Source organism: Notolabrus celidotus, chromosome 5 (assembly GCF_009762535.1).
Source record: "Notolabrus celidotus isolate fNotCel1 chromosome 5, fNotCel1.pri, whole genome shotgun sequence".
Lineage (NCBI taxonomy): Eukaryota > Metazoa > Chordata > Actinopteri > Labriformes > Labridae > Notolabrus > Notolabrus celidotus.
In genome coordinates, this window is record NC_048276.1 from 34,207,224 (window position 1) to 34,226,591 (window position 19,368).

The 19,368-nt window shown below is 41.3% G+C and overlaps 1 protein-coding gene across 2 annotated transcripts in view; it reads left to right on the forward strand.

Annotated features, from left to right (window-relative positions):
- Positions 1-19,368, forward strand: part of dtx2 (deltex 2, E3 ubiquitin ligase) — a 31,519-nt gene that overhangs the window by 4,584 nt on the left and 7,567 nt on the right. The window contains exons 3-6 of one of the 2 annotated variants that reach the window (XM_034683488.1): positions 3,388-3,446; positions 12,178-12,468; positions 15,864-15,931; positions 18,092-18,259. In XM_034683488.1, coding sequence (XP_034539379.1) covers positions 3,388-3,446; positions 12,178-12,468; positions 15,864-15,931; positions 18,092-18,259 — 586 coding nt within the window. The remainder of the gene's footprint in view (positions 1-3,387; positions 3,447-12,177; positions 12,469-15,863; positions 15,932-18,091; positions 18,260-19,368) is intronic. The other variant, XM_034683489.1, reaches the window with a different exon arrangement.

Sequence of the window (19,368 nt, forward strand, 5' to 3'; positions counted from 1 at the left end):
GAGGACATGGACCATGCTGTCTAATAGACCTCTCGGACGTTGGCATTTATTAGTATTGATTCAGCTGTGTGGAAGTTATGGAATAAACACAGGATGCCTTCCTTGAGTCATACAGGGATTAGTTATTGTGTTGTGTGTGGTTTATGTGGTTACTGGTGGAGCTCATAGAGTGCATTAAGATATCAGGTTAGCACCCCCCTGCTTCCTTTTGACCTCAGGTTAGCAGACGAGGAGGAGGCCTCATAGTATCAGTGAGTCATATCCTCTCATTGTGTCACCATGAGCATTTATCTGTTTTCACAGTTCAACCACACTTTATTGAAACCCTGTCTCACATGACAGCATTCTTGCTTGTCGTTGATTCCCCTGATTAAGACGCCTCTAACAGGAACAAGTATTTTGAGATCTGTGATATGTCAGGCAAAAGCTGCAGACTCTTCTTTGGTGCTTTTTCTCTGTTTTAAACCTTCCTCATGTTTTTATATGTCAGTGTTTTGGTCTTTAATAAGACAAAACATGGATTTTGAGAGAACGCTTCTGAGATCTGGAAACTTCTGAGAGTCTTCGTTTGTTTTTCTGACATTTTATGGACTACGCTGTTGGTTTGGGAAAGTGGATAATGTGAAGAATTGATTGGATTAGTTGATTTTAAAGCAAGAATTAACTGGTTGTATCTTCTATATATTTGATGCTTTTCTGTAGGGGTGTAACAATTCTTTTCGTATCATGATTCGTGGTTGCCAATACGGTTTAAGGACAACGATGTTGGTTCATTTAGAACGATACGATCCGAAATGATTCAGTGACTTGAAATCGATTCAGTAACTTTTTAGCCAAAAATTCAACTAGTGTGACTGTGAAATAAACACCTTGATACTGGACAGTCCTAGATTCCTGTTGTTGCCGTGATGTTCTTCACCCGAGCCGAGTTTTGTCCTCGTCTCTGACTAAACATGCTGGCGAGGCCTGAGGCTTCTGCAGAGCTGATGTTACCTTGCACTGCTGCTGCAGCGGGAACGCTGCAAGAGGCTCCTGGACGGCCAGCGTTGTGTGAAATCCCATGGCGCCTTAGTAGGTGGTTGGATAGATTTGTCGTGTTGCTGTGGTTCTTGACTTGACCTTTACATATCCTACAAACAGAGAGCGACTTATTTAAAACATCTCTGTCTCTGCAAAAGCCAAAGTGTTTCCACACACTGGGCCACAATGGTTGCTTGATAATTTCTCACCGGCTTCTCCTCTGCCATCCGCCATGATATGTTTTGTTGTCTGCTGGCGCGTGGTGATGACGTCACAGACAGGCAGCCTGATTTGAGTAACGTTTAACGTCTTTATCATTAAAAGTGTAAAAAAAACACATCCATATAAAGTCTGCCGTGCTTAAATCCAATGTGTTATTTCCTAGTATGGATACGATCGATGTATTACCTTTTAAACCGATGTTAGATCATAGACTGTAAAAAATATGGACGTAGTATCCGTGACGTCACACATCTGTTTCTGAACGCTGTTTTGAGACCAATCGTCAGCGGCAGCCATATTGCTTCTGTCGAGCCAGTGTGACGTAAAGAGGCGGGCTTTGAGCCTCCTAGCCAACAGCTGCAGTGTACCCACAGGCAGCTGTGCCTCTCATTGGAAGACTAGTAATCTCAATATCTTCCAAATTGCCGAATTAGATAAAAATTCACTCCCCTCACAGTGAGAGGACATCGAGAAATGAGCTATTCAGACTACACTCATCGTTTGTACCAGGCTGTAAACATGTTTATTAATGCTGCAAAGATCAGCTTTTTCCCATTCATGTGTATGTGACTTCCGGTACTTCCGGAGCCAGCCTCAAGCGGATCCTCGATGAACTGCAGCTTTTAACACTTCCGCATTGACTCATATTTTTAGACCGGAGGTTGCCGCTTGTGTTAGATCTATATATGTCGTCCTGAAGGCCAACATGCCAATCACAGATTGATGTAGTCGGATCATAGGAATATAAATCGATACAACGATGTAGTAGATGAATCGTTACACCCCTACTTTTCTGTCATTTCTCATAAAAAGTATGGTTTGAACTTTAGTTTTGAAAAAACTAAATAAGTTTCAGGATGTCATTCTGAGCTAAAGACTTGAAATTGCAGAGTTAATCCTGAAAATCTGAATCAGAGTCAGAATTAGCTTTATTGATCAGGTCTGTGTTCACATACATGGAATCTGAGTCTGGTTTAACTTTGCTTTGCTGATCAAAAATAAAGTGTTGAACATTTCTCGAGAGGCTTGTTACAACAGTTCAATGGTGAGGAGTGGAAAAGATGCTGAAATCATCATGAATACAAATTTAATCAATCAATCAATCAATCAATCAATCAATCAATCAATCAGACTTTATTTATGAGGCTTTTTTCATACAATGACACTGTTACACAAAGTGCTGTACATAAAAACAACTTAAAATAGAATAAATTAAAAATATATATTTTTAAAAGCCCCCCAATCCTAATCCTAGCCCCAGCCCCAAACCCACCTCACAATCCTAAGGTTAAGAACACAATATATACAAAAAATAATTAAAGTATTAATAAAAATAAAATAAATGAAAAATAAAAAAAGAAAGAAGTTTCTGAAGATCTGAGGAAACACTGTCATGATATATTAATGAGGAAACACTGGAGGAAACATAAGATGTTAAAATTCAACACAGGAAGTGAAGCTCACCAAAATAAAATGTAATTTCTAAGATATTAAAACTGTAAAATATTAAAGCATTAAAATAAACTAAGATGCTATACTCAAAAAAAAGTAACTACAATTTGAACTAGATAATAAATGAATGAATAAATAAATAATAAATGAATAAATGGATAAAGTAAGGTGAAATAAAACTGTTATAAGAATAAAACTCAGTTAAAAATGAGACTAAAAAGATTATGTACCAGACAGGCAAATTTACACAAGGTTGATAATTTGTTTACTGTAGAAAAAGAAACTGTGAGAAAAGAATCACTAGTTGATTGAAAAGGATCTGTTGCTGCCTCCCAGACTGTATCAAGTATAGAGCTTCATCCTCCTTAATGAAGGGGATTTTGAAATGTAAACAGACGTCTCGGTCTCATATTCCTGATTATGACGGGTGTTGCTTCCTAGTTGCACTTTCAAAGTCTATCTGAGAACATCGTGGTTATTAATGAGTTTATCAGAGTATCAGCTGCTCTTATCTGAAGCTGTTTAACTTTATTTCATCGTCAGGTTTAAGTACCATGTTTTGAAAGCTGTGTCACTGTACTTAAATGCCCCGTCTCCTGTGAGGTGGAAACATTTTTTTTCTGCTCCTTCCTGCTTGTTTTTGTCTCTGTTTTCACTGACTGAATGTCCCTGTCCTTGTTTCCTGTCCTGCAGTGTTCCCTCCATCCCTGTGCAGCTGAACGGATCCACCAGTGTGAGCTCCGCCCTGGCAGGTAAACGGGTCACTAACCATCCATCCTGTCTGACCTCTGCGCACTAGTTTCTGCCGCACACTCGTTTGAGAAGCTTTTATTCAGTGTGTTGGTGTTTCTCCATGTGCCTCTCCCCCTCTGCGTTTGTCTTGTGGGTGTCAGTCTGGTTAGGAACAGCATGCCACAAAGAGGTGAGAGAAGAAGGTGGAACAATAAAAGCAGAGCACTTCCTGGACGTTGAGCAAACTTGAAAAGAGTCAGGCTAACGCTCTGTCCCTTTTGTAAAAACAGGGGATGAACGTTATTTATGGTGTCCTGACAGGATTCATGAAAACAGCCTCCACACAGGCTTTGTCTAGCAGAGAGCCCACATAAGTTTCTTCCTGCTGTCACAGAGTGTTTTCTCCCTGATGAAAAGCATGATTAACTTCAGCTTGTAATTTTGACTCAGTGAGACAGCTGTCGTCCCACAGCTCCGCCCCACACAGGCGACCGTGTGATGGCTGAAGGATAAACAACACAGGAGATAGACACGGTACTTCTACAGCTATCTAATGCATGTGGATTCATTAGATTTAGATTATTACATCTCTGAAAAATTATTTTGATATAATTACAAAAATATATCAGTGATAACTCAGGAGGGGGAAATAGGTTCTTAGCAGGGCGCTGGTTTAACTTTGTGGCTAAATGACGACTGTATGTACTGTAGAGCAAGCGTCAACCTCTGGTCTGAAAATATAAAGCCCATGAGAAAGTGTTGTAAACTGCAGTTCATTGAGCGTCCACTTGAGACTGGCTGCAGAATCACAGGAAACCACATACACACCCATTCAAAAAAGACGATCTTTACAGCAGAAATAAACATGTACAGCCTGGTACAAAAAGCTGGTACAAAAAACATGTTTTCAATTTTTTGTCACGTGGAACAAACATCATGTGGTCTTATATTACACTCAGCTATCAGGGAGGTGTTTTAAGTTTAAAGCATGTTTCGATGTGCAGCATTGTGGGTCAGGTTTCACTGACCCACAATGCTGTTAAAGGTGTTGCTCACAGCGGAGACGCTCAGCTGGCGGTTGTAGCTGTGCATCAGGCCTCCACGAGCGCTTTTTAAAGAGGATCAATACGCAACTGCTACCAACACCGACACGGACACAAAGGTTGATAACTTTAAACAGGACATCTCCACCTTTGGATACAAAGACAGCAGACTGTTGGGAATTGCTAGTACACTATGTTTGCAGACCAGCAACGTCAGAGCTATCTGGGCTTTTCTGCCGCTGCTGATTATGACCTGGTTGCGCTCCCGGCTGACACCTGATCACGTATACATGCTCATTCTTCGAGTAGGATGGAAACTAGACTCTGTGAGTCTGAAGTATGTTTCTGTTCAGTTCTCTTGTTGCAGCAAAACTACATTTAGTTTGAGCCTTCACTTTATAAGACTATGTATGTGAAGCTATTATTATGAGCCTGATGGTGTTATACATGTTATCCATATTTAATACTGTCAGTTATATGCATTTTGTTGTTGTGGTAATTTAGGGGAAAATAACACATTTGAATTTGTTTTTGACATAAGAATTACATTGTTTTTTTTATTGATTAATTGATAATTGATCGTTAACATTTCCAAAGATCGATAATGGAGAATACCTTGAATTTGCATCCCTACTCTTTAGCTCACACTAGCTTGACAGCAATTAGGTTGAGTTCAGCATTTCCACCGTCGATTGGCTTCAAAACAGCGCTCAGGAACAGATGGGTGACATCACGGATACTACATCCATTATTTATACAGTCTATAGTGTAGAGACTACGGCCCTCAAAGCAGCGACCCTTTGCTGAGTATCATTCCTCACCCTCTCTTCACTGTTTCCAAATCTATCATATGACCTATCTTTCAATAAGGTCTCCAAAGAGCCCCAAAATCAGCCTTTAAAACAGCAGGTTCTCACACAAACAGCAAATAGTTAAAGAATGAGGGTTGTTTTTTTCACAGTATAAAAATCCTCTCTGGATATGTCACTTTCAGACCACACAACATTTAGTCCTAACTAAAGATCCAAACAAAGATGAATCTATTACACAGAAGAGTTTGATACTCTAGTTAAACAGGTAGATGATATGACAGTGGCTGTTTTCACTCTTTGTTTTTCAGGAAAACTGAGACCCTTCAACAGCAGCAGTTGTTTTCTTTTTAATGTATGCACTGAGCTCTCACAGATAATCGAGATGTTGACTTAAATTTTAATGTAACATTACCCCGCACAGAGCGCTCTAAATTAGCATCATTAGCTGCTTTTAATATAATGAAAATTAAATCAGCTGTGATGATTTGATATTCCTCTACAGAGTCATTCCAACTTTTTTAAAGCCATACCCACATTTGTACGAGGCCCCTGAAGTCTCTTAAGGTTTTAACTTGTGGGGCCAAAGTTATATGTTTGCACAAGTTATTATATTGTGCCCAGGAGATCATTATCATGCTGTCCCACGAGTCAGCAAGATTATTTCTCTCTGTGTTGAAGCATTTTCTTCACCTTGTAGCTTCTACAGAGGCGGCCGTGAGAGACGTGGAGTAAAAAGTGAATGTTCATGCCTCGTTTATCACAAAGGGCAAGAGATGGGGTACGCAGCCCATTCACAAACAACTACTATTTTTGTGCAAAAGATAAAAAAAGGTCACCTTCTCAGGACTTTAGAAGTTTTGTACATTTGCGTGTAGCATCATGGGAATCCCTTTGCGTCATCAAAGATCGCTGGATTGTTCTTGACAGGGGAAATCTTTCCTCAGAACAAACTCAAATCTGTCCTGAAAGAAAAAGCTTGAAACTAAATGGCTTCCATAGAAGCTGTCAATAATGCATAAGCTATCCACTGTGCCTAGATCAGCGGTGTGAACATAACGCACAGTCATTTCTGTCATTTGATCATGTTTAAACACACGACCAGACCTGACTGAAAAACCCCCGTCTGATCCAGGAGAGCAATTTCAAGAGCTAACACGATAATCCAAGTATGCATATTCATTATATTTGTCCAGATCAGTAGTTCTCTAATGTATTATGACGGGAGCTCTCTGGAACCGGCTCTGATATCAAAAATGGAGAAATGGGGCGGGGCAGAAATCTTACAGGGTTAGAGTTTGAACAAATCACAATAATACGTCTTTTTAGAGTGTAGTATTACTGATGCACCAACATTGTAAAGTTCTTATTAGTACTTTTAAACTTAGCATATTTTATGACCTTTTACATGCTGCACATATACTCATATTAGAGCATCAAAGGTTTATTTATTATCAGTTTTAAGCTATGAAATTGATCACTAACTGCTTTTGTCTGATTTCAGTTTTATAAAATATACTTTCTTGCTACAGCTCAAACATACTCTTCTATCATATTTATGTTTTTAATAATAATAATAATAATAAGAATCTTTATTTCTATAGCACTTTTCTAAACAAAGTTACACAGAAGTGCTTCACAGACATACAAAAAATAGACACACAAAAATAAACAAAGAAGAAAAAAATAATATAAATATAAAAGTATATAAAAATGAAATAAAAATAAAATAGAGACGTTTTAGGAGGTTGTACGGCTTCTAAAAACACATTTTAAATTATTTGTATGGCATGTTGGAAACCATGAATGTAATAAATCAAACAATGAGACAATGCTCATATGAATCATAACTCAAAACATTTGTTAGTTGTAACTCAGATATCCCTTCTTAGACCCAAAGAACTTCCTGTTTGAGGTTCTTGCATGTCAGAGCAATAAAACTGTCTTTTAGAATCAGACATATGCAAATTTACCTCCATGTTTTAAATCTCTCACTCTACTTTCCCTCAGTAATATTTCATTTAAACACTAGCAGACAGCCAAGTCGTAACTGTCATTAAATGACAAAGTTGACATGCAAAGTGAGCGCTCACTCTGTTTTTTTTCTAGAGCACTTCTGTAATTATAAGAGAGTTTCTTGGCTGTGATAAGCCGACTGAATCAATAGAGTCTGCGTGGAGGAAGCTGCTGGAGCAGAACCTCATTAGTGAGACGTACCGCACCATCACTCTGGTGAATCATTTCAAATGGAAGGTCACTCATGTGGTGTCTTCTCTAAATGTTGACTTTTAATGATCATTAGTCGGTAATGAATATTAGCGGTAATCAGCTCTCTGTCTTATGCACGTGGTTTATTTTTCCTTTCAGTATCAAACACTGATTCAATATTTCTGCCTCTGGTAGTTTCAGAGACAGAGACCATGAACTAAGTTTAGTCTTTAGGGTCAATCTGAGGACCGTTTGGCCTTGGTTAGGTTTGTCATAAAGAGATGAAGCTTTTACTTTATAAGTGAATGAAACAGCCTCGATTGACATGAGCGACTGAGAGGTTTAGTTTCACATTTTGAAGCTGGAAAATATGAAAGTAGCTCTGTAATCACAATCTAAACTTTAGTACTTCCTTATAATAATAATAATAATAATAATACATTTTATTTATAAAAGCGCTTTAAAAGGTTCTCCAAGCGCTTTACAGTAAAATACAATTATACAATAGGAAAGCAAAGGAAAGGAAAACAGTGCAAAAAAGCAAAGAAAAGCAAGGCAGCAAAATAAAACAGAACAAGAAAAAAATCAATCAATTATAGTTTAAAAGCCTTTCTAAATAGGTGTGTTTTGAGTCCGGATTTGAATTTGGTGAGTGAGGGAGAGAATCTGAGGTGTTGGGGGAGAGAGTTCCAGAGGGTGGGGGCAGCGACAGAGAAGGCCCTGTCCCCCCAGGTTCGGTGCTTGGGTTTGGTGAGAGGGGTGAGGAGGTTGGCGTTGGTGGAGCGGAGGTTGCGGGAGGGATTATATGGCTGCAGAAGGTCGGTGAGGTAGGAGGGAGCTAGGTTATGGAGGGCTTTATAGGTGATGAGTAGGATCTTGTACTGTATTCTGAAGGGGATGGGAAGCCAATGGAGGTTCTGGAGGACTGGGGTGATGTGGTCTCTGGAGCGGGTATGAGTGAGGAGGCGTGCAGCTGAGTTTTGTATGTATTGTAATTTGTTGAGGAGGGTGTTGGGTGTACCGTAGAGGATGCTATTGCAGTAATCGAGTCTTGAGGTGATGAAGGCGTGGATGAGAGTTTCAGCTGCTGTGAAGGAAAGGGAGGGGCGGAGACGGGCGATGTTTTTGAGGTGGAAGAAAGCAGTTTTTGAAATATTGTTAATGTGTTGTTGAAAGTTAAGTGACTGATCAAAAATGATACCAAGGTTACGGATGTGGGTGGATGCTGAAACAGTGGATTTATCAATAGTGAGTGAGAAGTCTGGGCAGGTGGAAGTGAGGGATTTTGGGCCTATGATGAGAATTTCGGATTTATTACAATTGAGTTTGAGAAAGTTTGTTTGAATCCAGGAGTTTATTTCAGTGAGGCAGTTTGTGAGGGTGGTGTGGGAAGCAGCGGTGATTATAGACTCGCAGCATGAAGTGGTAAGGTAAGAATAAAAGTGAATGCAAAAGTTCAGGCAGCAGTAATACAACTTTATTTTTATATCATCCTCGATACAACATTGCAGCTCAAAGCACAATAAGAGGAGGGTAATGCAGGGAGTGTCACGAGATAACACCGGGACATTAAAACAGGGACAGAGTGCCGTGACAGTCGTCAAAGGAAGATGAAATAAGCAGTGAGCATAATGGTGAAAGTAAAATGAAATACAGATGGAAATGAAATGCATTCAGATCGTAGAATAAGACAGAAAATGAAACATACGGAATAATGATTTCAAGTCAACACGAGGTACTAGTGCTCTCGTGAAAAGGATAAGTGCTCAGTGAAGGAACCCACTCCATTATGCCTTCGTTCCAATATTTATGCTCGACTGATACGTTACATAACCTAACACACGGCCCCTCATGTCCCCAGCGACCTCAGCATGATGATATATGGGCAGCAAGAGCCCGCACATCACAGGGTCATGAAGTGGGTACCTCCCTGCACCGGTGGGATGGAGGCTCAACAGTTTGCTCCAGCTTTTCATGATGGATCCCTCCTCCTCCTCCTCCTCTGCTAGCTCTCATCTCCCACCGAACATACACACCAAAGAAGAGGAGCAAGAACAGTCTGTAGAGAGATGTTAGGACGAGGAGAGGGGAGGCAGGGTCAGGGTAGGCAACCTGTTGATGCCAGAACTCAACCCTGCCAGGTTGGGCCAAATTCCACCAGATCCATGTCCGGTCCGTCTCGGATCCATCACCAGATCTGATAGGTTTCTATTCTTGTTAATGTGTCAACCCACCCTGGATCCGCTCCTTTGAGTTCCGGCTGTGTCTCTGATCAGGCACGCCGGGACGCATCAGATACGCAACACTTCTATTTTTGCCGGATGCCGGAGCACGACGCATCAATCTCAACAAAGATAAAAGAAACACCCTAAATATGTTTAGAACTACACTCAGGAGCCTACAACAAATCTAAGTGAAACATTACAGATTTCAACCAGAACATTTTCAAGATGTTTATTGTTAACAATCTACATTAACTATCTAAATGGATCAAAAAGAGACAGTAGTCAGGATCAGCCATGCGTGATACATTTTCAGTCTGGATGCTGAGGGATGAACGCCTCCTGCTCTGAATGCAGCCAGGAGGGACTCACAGCAGCATCCACTGCTCGTTGAGTAGAGTAAGAACGAGACATGCTTTCACGTCAGTCTCCAACAGTCTCCTTTTAACACTGGAAACAGTCACTAGATTTGTTGCTAGTCGCTTTTTTGAAAAAGAGTTGTTAGACAGGTCTGAAAACTTGCTAAATATAGGGCAAGGTCACTAAGTTGGCAACAATGACATCAAGAACAATAAAATATGTGTGATTAAAATAAGTTAAAGCATCAAATCAACATTAAATATAAATAGTTGAAATTAAAAAAAAGGATAAGAGTTTAAGATAAAAATAAAGGCTAAAAATGTCAATGAAACTGAGTAGATAAATAGCAAAAAATAGTTAAGATGAATAAAATAATAAAACAAGATTAAAATTTGTTTTTAGTTTATGTTTAAAGGTGACATATCACGCTCTTTTTCATCAATAAATATTGTTCTAAGAGGTCCCCAAAACATGTCTTTAAAGTTTATGCTCAAAAAAACACTTTGAAATCAGATTTTGGCATGACTGAAAAGCCCTCTTCTTCAGCCCTCCTCAGAACACTCCGTTTTCTCTCTGACCACGCCCCCTCAGGAAGATGGATGTGCCCTCGGCTCTCCATCACGTTGATCTAATGTTTACATGTTGGCTGAATATACACGGCTGCTAGCAGATAGCATTACTTCAACCCTCTGAATCTGATCCAGAATCTGATCCTGACGGAGAGGCGCCTACAGCAGGACCTTTCTGAAGGATTGGTCACAGATTCTGTGTTTCTTGTTGTTTTATTTGTCAGTATGTAGACGTGTGTCTTGGTACACAGCTACGACCATGTAGCTATGTGGCTATGCTAACTAGCGCTAGCACTTATCCATGATAAATAAAAATCATCCACTAGATCTTCAAATCTGCAGACGTGGGGAGTAAAACCGACCTTTGTGTTTATTAAGACAGCCTACAACTAACATGCCTCCCTCCTAAGCTCCTTGTTAGCACATGTGTGCAGGTAATGAAAAACAGAGGAGGGGTTGAGTTATATTTTATACATTCTATGGGCTGAACAAGCTCCGAGCTCTGACTCCGTGACAGACCGGATATTGTTGTGACGTAACAAAAACACGGAAGTCTGAAACGGCTGGTTTCACACACATTTACAGAAAGGTGGAGAAATCAAAACGGGCAGAATGGATTTTTTTCATTCTCGGGAGGTTTGTAGACATGCCAGGGACACATATTTCAGGTAGAGAACCATTAAAAAGTCCATTTTGCATGATATGTCACTTTTAAAAGTCTCAAAAACTCCTCTCAGATCCTCCAGCAGGCTGTTCCATAGTTTAGGAGCGTAGTGGCTGAAAGCAGCGTCTCCAATAGTTTTTGTTCTCCTCTGAGGAACAGCTAATAGAGAGGAGCCGGAGGATCTGAGAGGTCTTCCTGGTTTACACACTACAAGCATCTCTGAGATGTAGTCTGGTGTGAGGCCATGCAACGCCATAAGAACTAGTAAAATCATTTAAAAATCAACCAGGTAGTCGCAAATCCCCCGTGTGTAGACTGAGCTCTGTTTCTGAAGAGTTCAACCTGTTGAAACCGTTAGAAGGTGTTGCATCAGAAGCTTCATCTTACATCCTCCTCTTCTGCATTGTGGATTGTGCTCGTCATGAAGTCAACAGCTCTTCCAAGGTCTCTGATTTATTGGTTTGTCTTTCACTTAATAGGTGCCATCAATTCTGTGTGGATGTTTTCCAAACTTCAGGGACATCTTTTCATTTTCACTGAACGTACGCTCAGCTTTACAACATCCTGATTGAAACAGCTCTGTTCCTTTATTCAACAATGGGAGTGAAATCAGCAGAATAACCAAAGTGTCCAACATGATCAGTTTGGTGTTATTGTGAAAGCCCCTGATGCTGTGACGTGACTGTCTTTATCTGTGGATGAATGAGGGACACAGTGGAAACATCAGTTGCTGCTACATCTCTCATACCTTTGATTTGTTCCTTTCTGCTCCTGCATCTCTCCACTTGCTCTCAACCCTCACCTGCCCCACTCTGCCCCGCCCTGCCCCATCCTGTCCCGCCTCATCCCAACCCCCACCCCCACCCCCCGCTCCAGGCATGGCCTCCATTTTGATGTCAGCAGTGGGACTCGGCGTGCACTTCACATCTGCCCCCCTCCCTCAGCAGCAGCAGCAGCAGCAGCAGCAGCAGCAACAACAGCAGCAGCAACAGCTACAGCTACAGCATCAGCTACAGCAGCAACAGCTACAGCAGCATCAGCAACAACCTGCTCCTTTTTCTCTTCCTCCTCCTCTCCTCCCCCCAGCCAGCAGGCCCAGCAACCCCCCCAGCAGCAGCAGCAGCAGCAGCAGTACAGTTAGGAGAGCAAAGAGGCAGCACAGGAGAGGTAGCTACCACGCCACCGGCCCTTCATCTGCCTCTTTTTTTTTTCTCCATCCTTTTCTTTTGCTTCATATCCGCAGGCTTGAGGCACATTTCATCCTGCATCAGCTGCATCTGCTTACCTTCATTTGTCCTCATGTGTTTGTCATGTGTGTTGACACTTCCTCATAAGTCTATCCAGTATTCTTTAAAGCCTTACTTTTGTTTGATCTGACTCTACTTCCCCTGACTTCTCTGCCTACCATTTTTACTTCAGCTGTTGTCTTCAAATTCAGCAGCTTACCCACCATGAAATCCTGCTTCCCACAGTTATTTTTCAGCTCTTAGAGATGTAACATGCAGCTAATTATTTCTTACCACCTTCCAGCTTCTCCCCGACAGTGTTGGAATAAAAAAAGGTGCACAAGAGTCTGACAAATGTGGAGCAGTGCAAACACTGCCTTAAGCTGTGTAAACCCAGCATTAGAATTTATAACACAACTTCTGTCTCTGACAGGATTTTCATGACAAACTAAAGCAGAAAGTAAAACCTGAAGACAAACTCAGATGCTTCAGTACGGGGTGCAGGACCTCAGTGAGGAGTCTGAAATACTTTCCACCTGCATCTTTTTAGTCGACTACTGAATGTCTCAATTGTTAGTTTTGAGTCTTTTTAAATGATGGTACTTCTTTTGATGCCATTTAGAGTAAAAGAGATGATTCCTCAGGGTATGCTTAAGGGTGTGGCTACCTGATGTTAAAAAGTCTCTGCCACAGTGACCTATCAGCCCGGCCCTCACTCAGGCTGTTTTCGAAACCGCCTGCTATACTAGCAGTACGTACTGATTTGGCCAAAATTCAGTATGTTGTATGTGATTAAGAGCAGAATCTGCAGTATGACAAAAAATACCCGGATGTCAACTGATTCAGGAACATTTCGCAGTATGCATAGGACCAGTCTGTCTCGCGTACTGTTTCCCACAATGCACAGCGCTCGTTCAGCTTCTTCTTTTTTTCTATTTTGACGGGGGTACCTCCATTTTTAGGTGCTGTGAAAATTATTAAATTCCATATAAACCACTTTTAACTTTTTAAATCATAAGTGATGCTAAAGAAGCAGTTTCTCTATCAGCTTGGCCGATATTTACCTCCACCTTCTGAAACCCGAAATCCAGTGACGTCTGGCTCAGCATCCTGCAGAACAAACTCAACTACATACATACTACCTATGAATGTAGTAGGCAGTAGGCAGTACCTACTGCCTACTACATTCATAGGTAGTATGTATGTACTATGACTGTTCTGTTCGATCTATTATGCAGTATGCTGGGTCAGACGCCACTGGATTTCCGTTTTCGGAAAGCGGAAGTAAACAACGGCCAAGTTGATTGTGAAACACGCTTCTTTAGCATCACTTATGATTTAAAAAGTATAGAAGTGGTTTACATGGAATCTAATAATTTTCACAGCACCTAAAAATGGAGTTACCCCAGTCAAAAAAGAATAACAAAGAAAAAGCAGAACGAGCGCTGAGCATTGTGGGAAACATTACGCTAGGCAGACTGGTCAGATGCATACTGACACATTTTCCAGAATCAGTGGACATCTGGGGAGTTTTGTCATACTGCAGATTTTGCTCTTGTTCACATACTACTTACTACATACTGAATTTTGGACAAATCAGTACGTACTGCTGGTATAGTAGGCGGTTTTGAAAACAGCCCTACATACTAAATTCAAAGGCAGTATGTAGTAGATAGTACCTACTGCCTACTACATTCATAGTTTGTATGTTGCAGTCCATTTCGAAATCAGCCTCAGATTGATATATTTCTGTGTTTGTGTCAGGGGTCAGATTATCTGTGCCTTTAATTTGTCCTGCTGTCATAGACCACACCTGATTGGAGTAAATTAGCATGTGGGCACTCATGATATCAAACAAGCAGGTCAGGGAGCAATAGATTTTCAGATTTTCATAGCTTAAACACTCTTAAGCATCATGTAGTGTTTCCTTTAGGAAACAAGTTGATAATGAACAGAACAGTGTCTTTTATTGTCGTTTATTTTTAATAAGTCCTCTGTTTGTCTTATCTTAAATCTGCCTTGTTTTTTGATTTACATGCAAGTTAGCCTTTTTAAAAAAGCATGAGTCAGAAACCTCACATCCTGCATCAATGGCAAAGAATACACACCCCTATCTTGTCCAATCATGGAAACTTAAAACCTCCAAAAAACAAGATGGTGACAGCTCAAAAGCTGAACTTGAGTATCAAGACTATCTGTCCACAAACAAACAAGTAGCGTCTCAGGGTCCTCTTCTTTTATACAATCTATGGACTGAAAATGACCCCAGGCCTGCAGGTCATCAGATCTCAGAGAGGTCTCCTCCTCCACCACCACTATGTTTCACTCTGTTGCTTTTACTTGTCTGTGTCTCATGTCTCATGTCTCTACATCACCAATGATCGTCAGAGTGATCCCTTTCTTTTGAAGACACCCCTCATCTACAGACAGCCTCAACTTTCAGGAGTGACAGCTGCAGTACAGAGCTGATGCACTGATTAATTAACTGATCAGACCATGGACGGCACATCATTGAGCTTTTTAAAGAAGCCCAAACTTTGATGCTTCAACGTTGAGCCGTCAGACATCACATGGACTGCCAAACATGGTGTATCAAACAGGATTTTGTTAAAAGAGGAGTTAAACCTGCTGGCCCTCAAAAACTGAAAACATCACAGTATGATTTGTGTTTGAAATAAGCCAGTAATTTCTCTTTATTGACTCCATTAGTTTTTATCACAATGACATTTCCTGTGCTCTCATTGTCATTTTGAACCACCTGCAACACAAACCAACAGGTGAGGAATGAGACATAAAATCAGAAGAGTCTGGAAACTCGTCAGTGAATGTTTTCTCTGATTTCTCAGCTCACTTACTCTCCAGCCTCTGAGAATCTAAAGTTCAATGAAGCGAACTCCTCGTGTAATTTACTCAGAGACACTAAACGAGAAACATTTGGTTAGCCTCGGAAATTTAGTTTCCTAAACAGACCTGACACGTGTGTGTGTGTGTATGTGTTTGTATGTGTGTGTATGTGTGTGTTTATACGAGAGAATAGTGATCTGATCTTAAAGTCCATTCCTCATGCTGTTCGTCACACAAACACTGTGTCCTTCATACTGTCATTCTGCATTTCAGCTGTTTGTTGCTCTGTTTGCACATTTTCTTTCCAGTCAGGTGTTTTTGTTTCTAACAGCCACCTGGACCCATTTATTTTCATGAAGCAGAGGCAGAGTTTGCAAAAAAAAAACACAGCTTATGTTGCTACTTTTTGAAAATTTCAAAAGAAACTCTAAAGAGATATCCAGTTTCAGCTCATTCATCATACTGTGCTTTTGTTTTGTGTCACTCTTTTAGCCTCTGCTCAGAGACCCGAGGAGGTGATTCAGCGGTACATGGAGGTCGTGGCTGGAGTACCTGATGAGGTAAATGTTACAGCGTGTCCTCCCCCCCCAGACATACACTAAGAACAGATGTGTCATCGGGCTTTGACCTAGACGAATGTTCCTGTTTTTAAGGGTCAGTTGTTTATTGACAGAGGTGCAGGTCATGTTGTAAGGTGCAGCAGAACTGAAGATATTTCAACACAGCATTCAAATGGATTACCCAGATAGTCATATCCTGCTGTGGTCTTGAACTGGGAAACAAGCAAGTGTTTTTATGAGTTAGAGCAACACTGTTCAAAGGCTACGTCCACACGTCAACATTTAAAAAGAAACGCCACACCAGAGGTGTTTATGAATATTCCTCTGTCAGAAGCAGTTGAAAACGCCTGCTTAAGTATGCCGAGCCAGTGTACTGCATTGATACCTCACAGACGGCACCGAGCAAACGTAAACAAAGTGGTAGGCCCGATCTCAATGCCCACCCTCAAACACTCACTGACTTTGAGGTGCGTTCCCGCTTAGTCCGTGAGGGCTTAGGGCTGTCCCACTGTCAAATCATCAAGTGTGCGAGGGATCTCTCACTGACCTTTTGAGCCCTATATGCCCCCTTTCCGTAAGTGGGCATTTTTGCAGACTTAGCGTAAGGGAATTACCCAGAGTTCATAGCATTGCGACGTGAAACAAAGGATTCCCAGGGGAAGCCAGCGAGCATGGAAGAGGAAAGGAGCGCCGTAACATGAAATAAAAGTAAAGTGCAACAGTAAAAAAGAAGCATGAAAGTAACAATGACATTTACAGGTAAAAAAGTTTGCTTTCAAGTACAAATTTAGAAGACAACCTTAAAGCTGGGGTTGGTAATCAGATTTAGATCCACTTTTTGTTATACTGGTTAAAATGATCTTTATGTCCTGATGGTAATCAATACATAATGTGTTCTTAAAGAAGAAGGAAGAAAAGCTGCTATCTACAGCCAGAGTAAACCTGGGAAAACACCAACCAATCAGCCTTTTTTGGGTGCCAAAATTTAAACCATTCAAATCCCATCCTGCTGTTCTGCCCTCCTCCTGCTCGTACATTTCCCCAGCGTGCACTCCTCGTCCCCGTCTCCTGCCTCTGCTTCCCCTGACTCTACTGACTGCCCCTCTCGCTCGTCCTCGGGCCTGTCCCCTCCGACCAGATGAGGTGCTTTGCTCAGGACTGTAGTCCGGATCAGAGTCTAAAAAGCTCTCACCACAGGGCTCTGACAAGCAGAAGAATGAATGACATTTAGGAAGTCCTACAGAAATGTAGATGTATTGTAGCGTCCGTCCGTACGCTGTAGTGATGACGAGCCGATTGGTGAACACGTTGATCTTTAATAACCGGTCACTGTTGGCCGTGATCACGACAACCAACAAAGCAAAAATCAATGTTTGAATGAATGAAGAACTTCTCCTCTTGTCTCTCCTCTCTCTCCGTCGTTTTGGAGGAGCTCTGAGGGAGGAGGGGAGGGGTTAGACGGAGTCATGAGGAAATGCTACATTCAAATTCATGCTAGTTTTCCAAGACTGCCAACCCCAGCTTTAATCCATTTATATTCACACATATGTGTGTACAGTATCATTTATATATTTATGGTTATATAGCCTATTTATATATTTTAAATGTTGTGGTTAAGCAGTCTGAACGGTGAGAGACTGGATCACATGGCAGTCAGTCGTCCCTTAAGCACCTTGAATTTGAGTAAAGTAAAAATTGTGCAATAAAACTTCCAAACCCCGCTAAGGTGAGCTGGTGACGTCATGCAGGTCACGTGAGAAGTCTCAGAGTGCTGTCTCATTCCCAGTTCTACAGTTTGAGCCCTTACAGCCTCCTGCCCTCAATCACTTTCCAGCTGACGTCATTAAGTCAAGGAGGGCCCAGGGCTAGGGAGGATTGAGATGGGCCGTAGTCTGCCATTGTCGCGCATGCGCAATGCATATAAACAATCGTCATGCTGCAGGTACGTCAGCGTCTCCTCAAACTTTCGTTTCTGCTGTCAATACGGAGAAAACGAAACAGAGTTCTCCAGCATCTCCACCCTGGAAGGTATTTTTGAAACCCTCCGCGTTTAATGACCTTAAACTCTTTGATTTAAGGCCAAAACCAAGAGGAAAAACTTTCTCAAAAATATCCACATAACGTGCGAACGGAGCCAAATATTCCCTGTGTCTCTTTCAGGACTGCATTATCTGCATGGATCAACTGTCCAACCCGTCTGGCTACGAGACAGCTTCCACAGAGGAGGGGAGCCAAAGCATCCTGCCAGACACTGTGGGGAAATTCATCAAGTGTGGACACACACTGCACATGCTCTGCATGCTGGCCATGTACAACAACGGAACAAAGGTACAGAGACTGCTGCACACTGCATGCATACTGTGTTTGTTATAATGTACACAATCTGTTGGCAAAGTCACATTGGGATGTAAAGTTTGTGTGTATTGATTGTTCAGAAAGTCTGCAGTGACATTCAGCGTGACAGTCATGCTGCCTGATGATATTTTGCTAAACAAGTGATGTGTTGAAGGAACAGTTTGATGTTTAAGTCTTGTACTCTAATTCACTTTCTGTAAAGAACAAGGTGAAAACTTTAAGCATGCAAATCATATGATACAAACAACTCTTCAAACTACTCAGGGTGATTTGTTTGCAGCAGCTTTACAGACATATGAACAACAAATAAATGAAACCAACAAACTGAAAAATATATTTTCAAAAGGTACTGAAAAATAAAACTCAAAACAAAACAAAAAGATAACAAATGCAGGGCCTTGAAAAAACTCAAGAGTCACCATGCTCAGCTGCTGCTCTCTAACAAGTTAGCTTCCTGGAGCCACCACTTTTCATTTCAGTGTTTTAGTGGAGTGATCGAACAAGAGGTAGAAGTGTTGAACATTAAAAGCACTGGTTGACATTTTGAGAGAGTATGGCTCACTCTTTCCCCTGCTGTCGGGTGTTTTTATACTTTTTACTCATTCACAAGGTGTTCAAAGTCAGTTCAATCAATGATTATCTTTATTTATGTAGCCTCTAATTACATCAAATGTTCTCCTCAGACTCTTTCCAAACAGAGCAGGTCTAGACCGTACTCTGTGTTCTATTATTAACAAAGACCCAACATCAAGACAGGATAAGATCCAGTCCCATCTTACAGACAGGACTCAGTCTGATCTCATCTTAATCCACCATGAGCAGAGTACTTTGCAGCATTTAACAAGTTACAGTGGCAAGGACAAACTTCCTTTAACAGGCAGAAACCTCCAGCAGGACCAGACTCATGTTAGACACACATCTGCTGAGACCGTGTTGGAGAGAGGGATAGAGGGAGATGAAGAGAGAGAGAGATGATAGTGGTGAGACGGATAGTAGTAATTGTAGCAGCTGGAGTCTGGCCGCCTACGGCAGAGATCCAGAGGAACCTACGAGACAAGGGAGCTCAGAGACTCCAGAAAGGT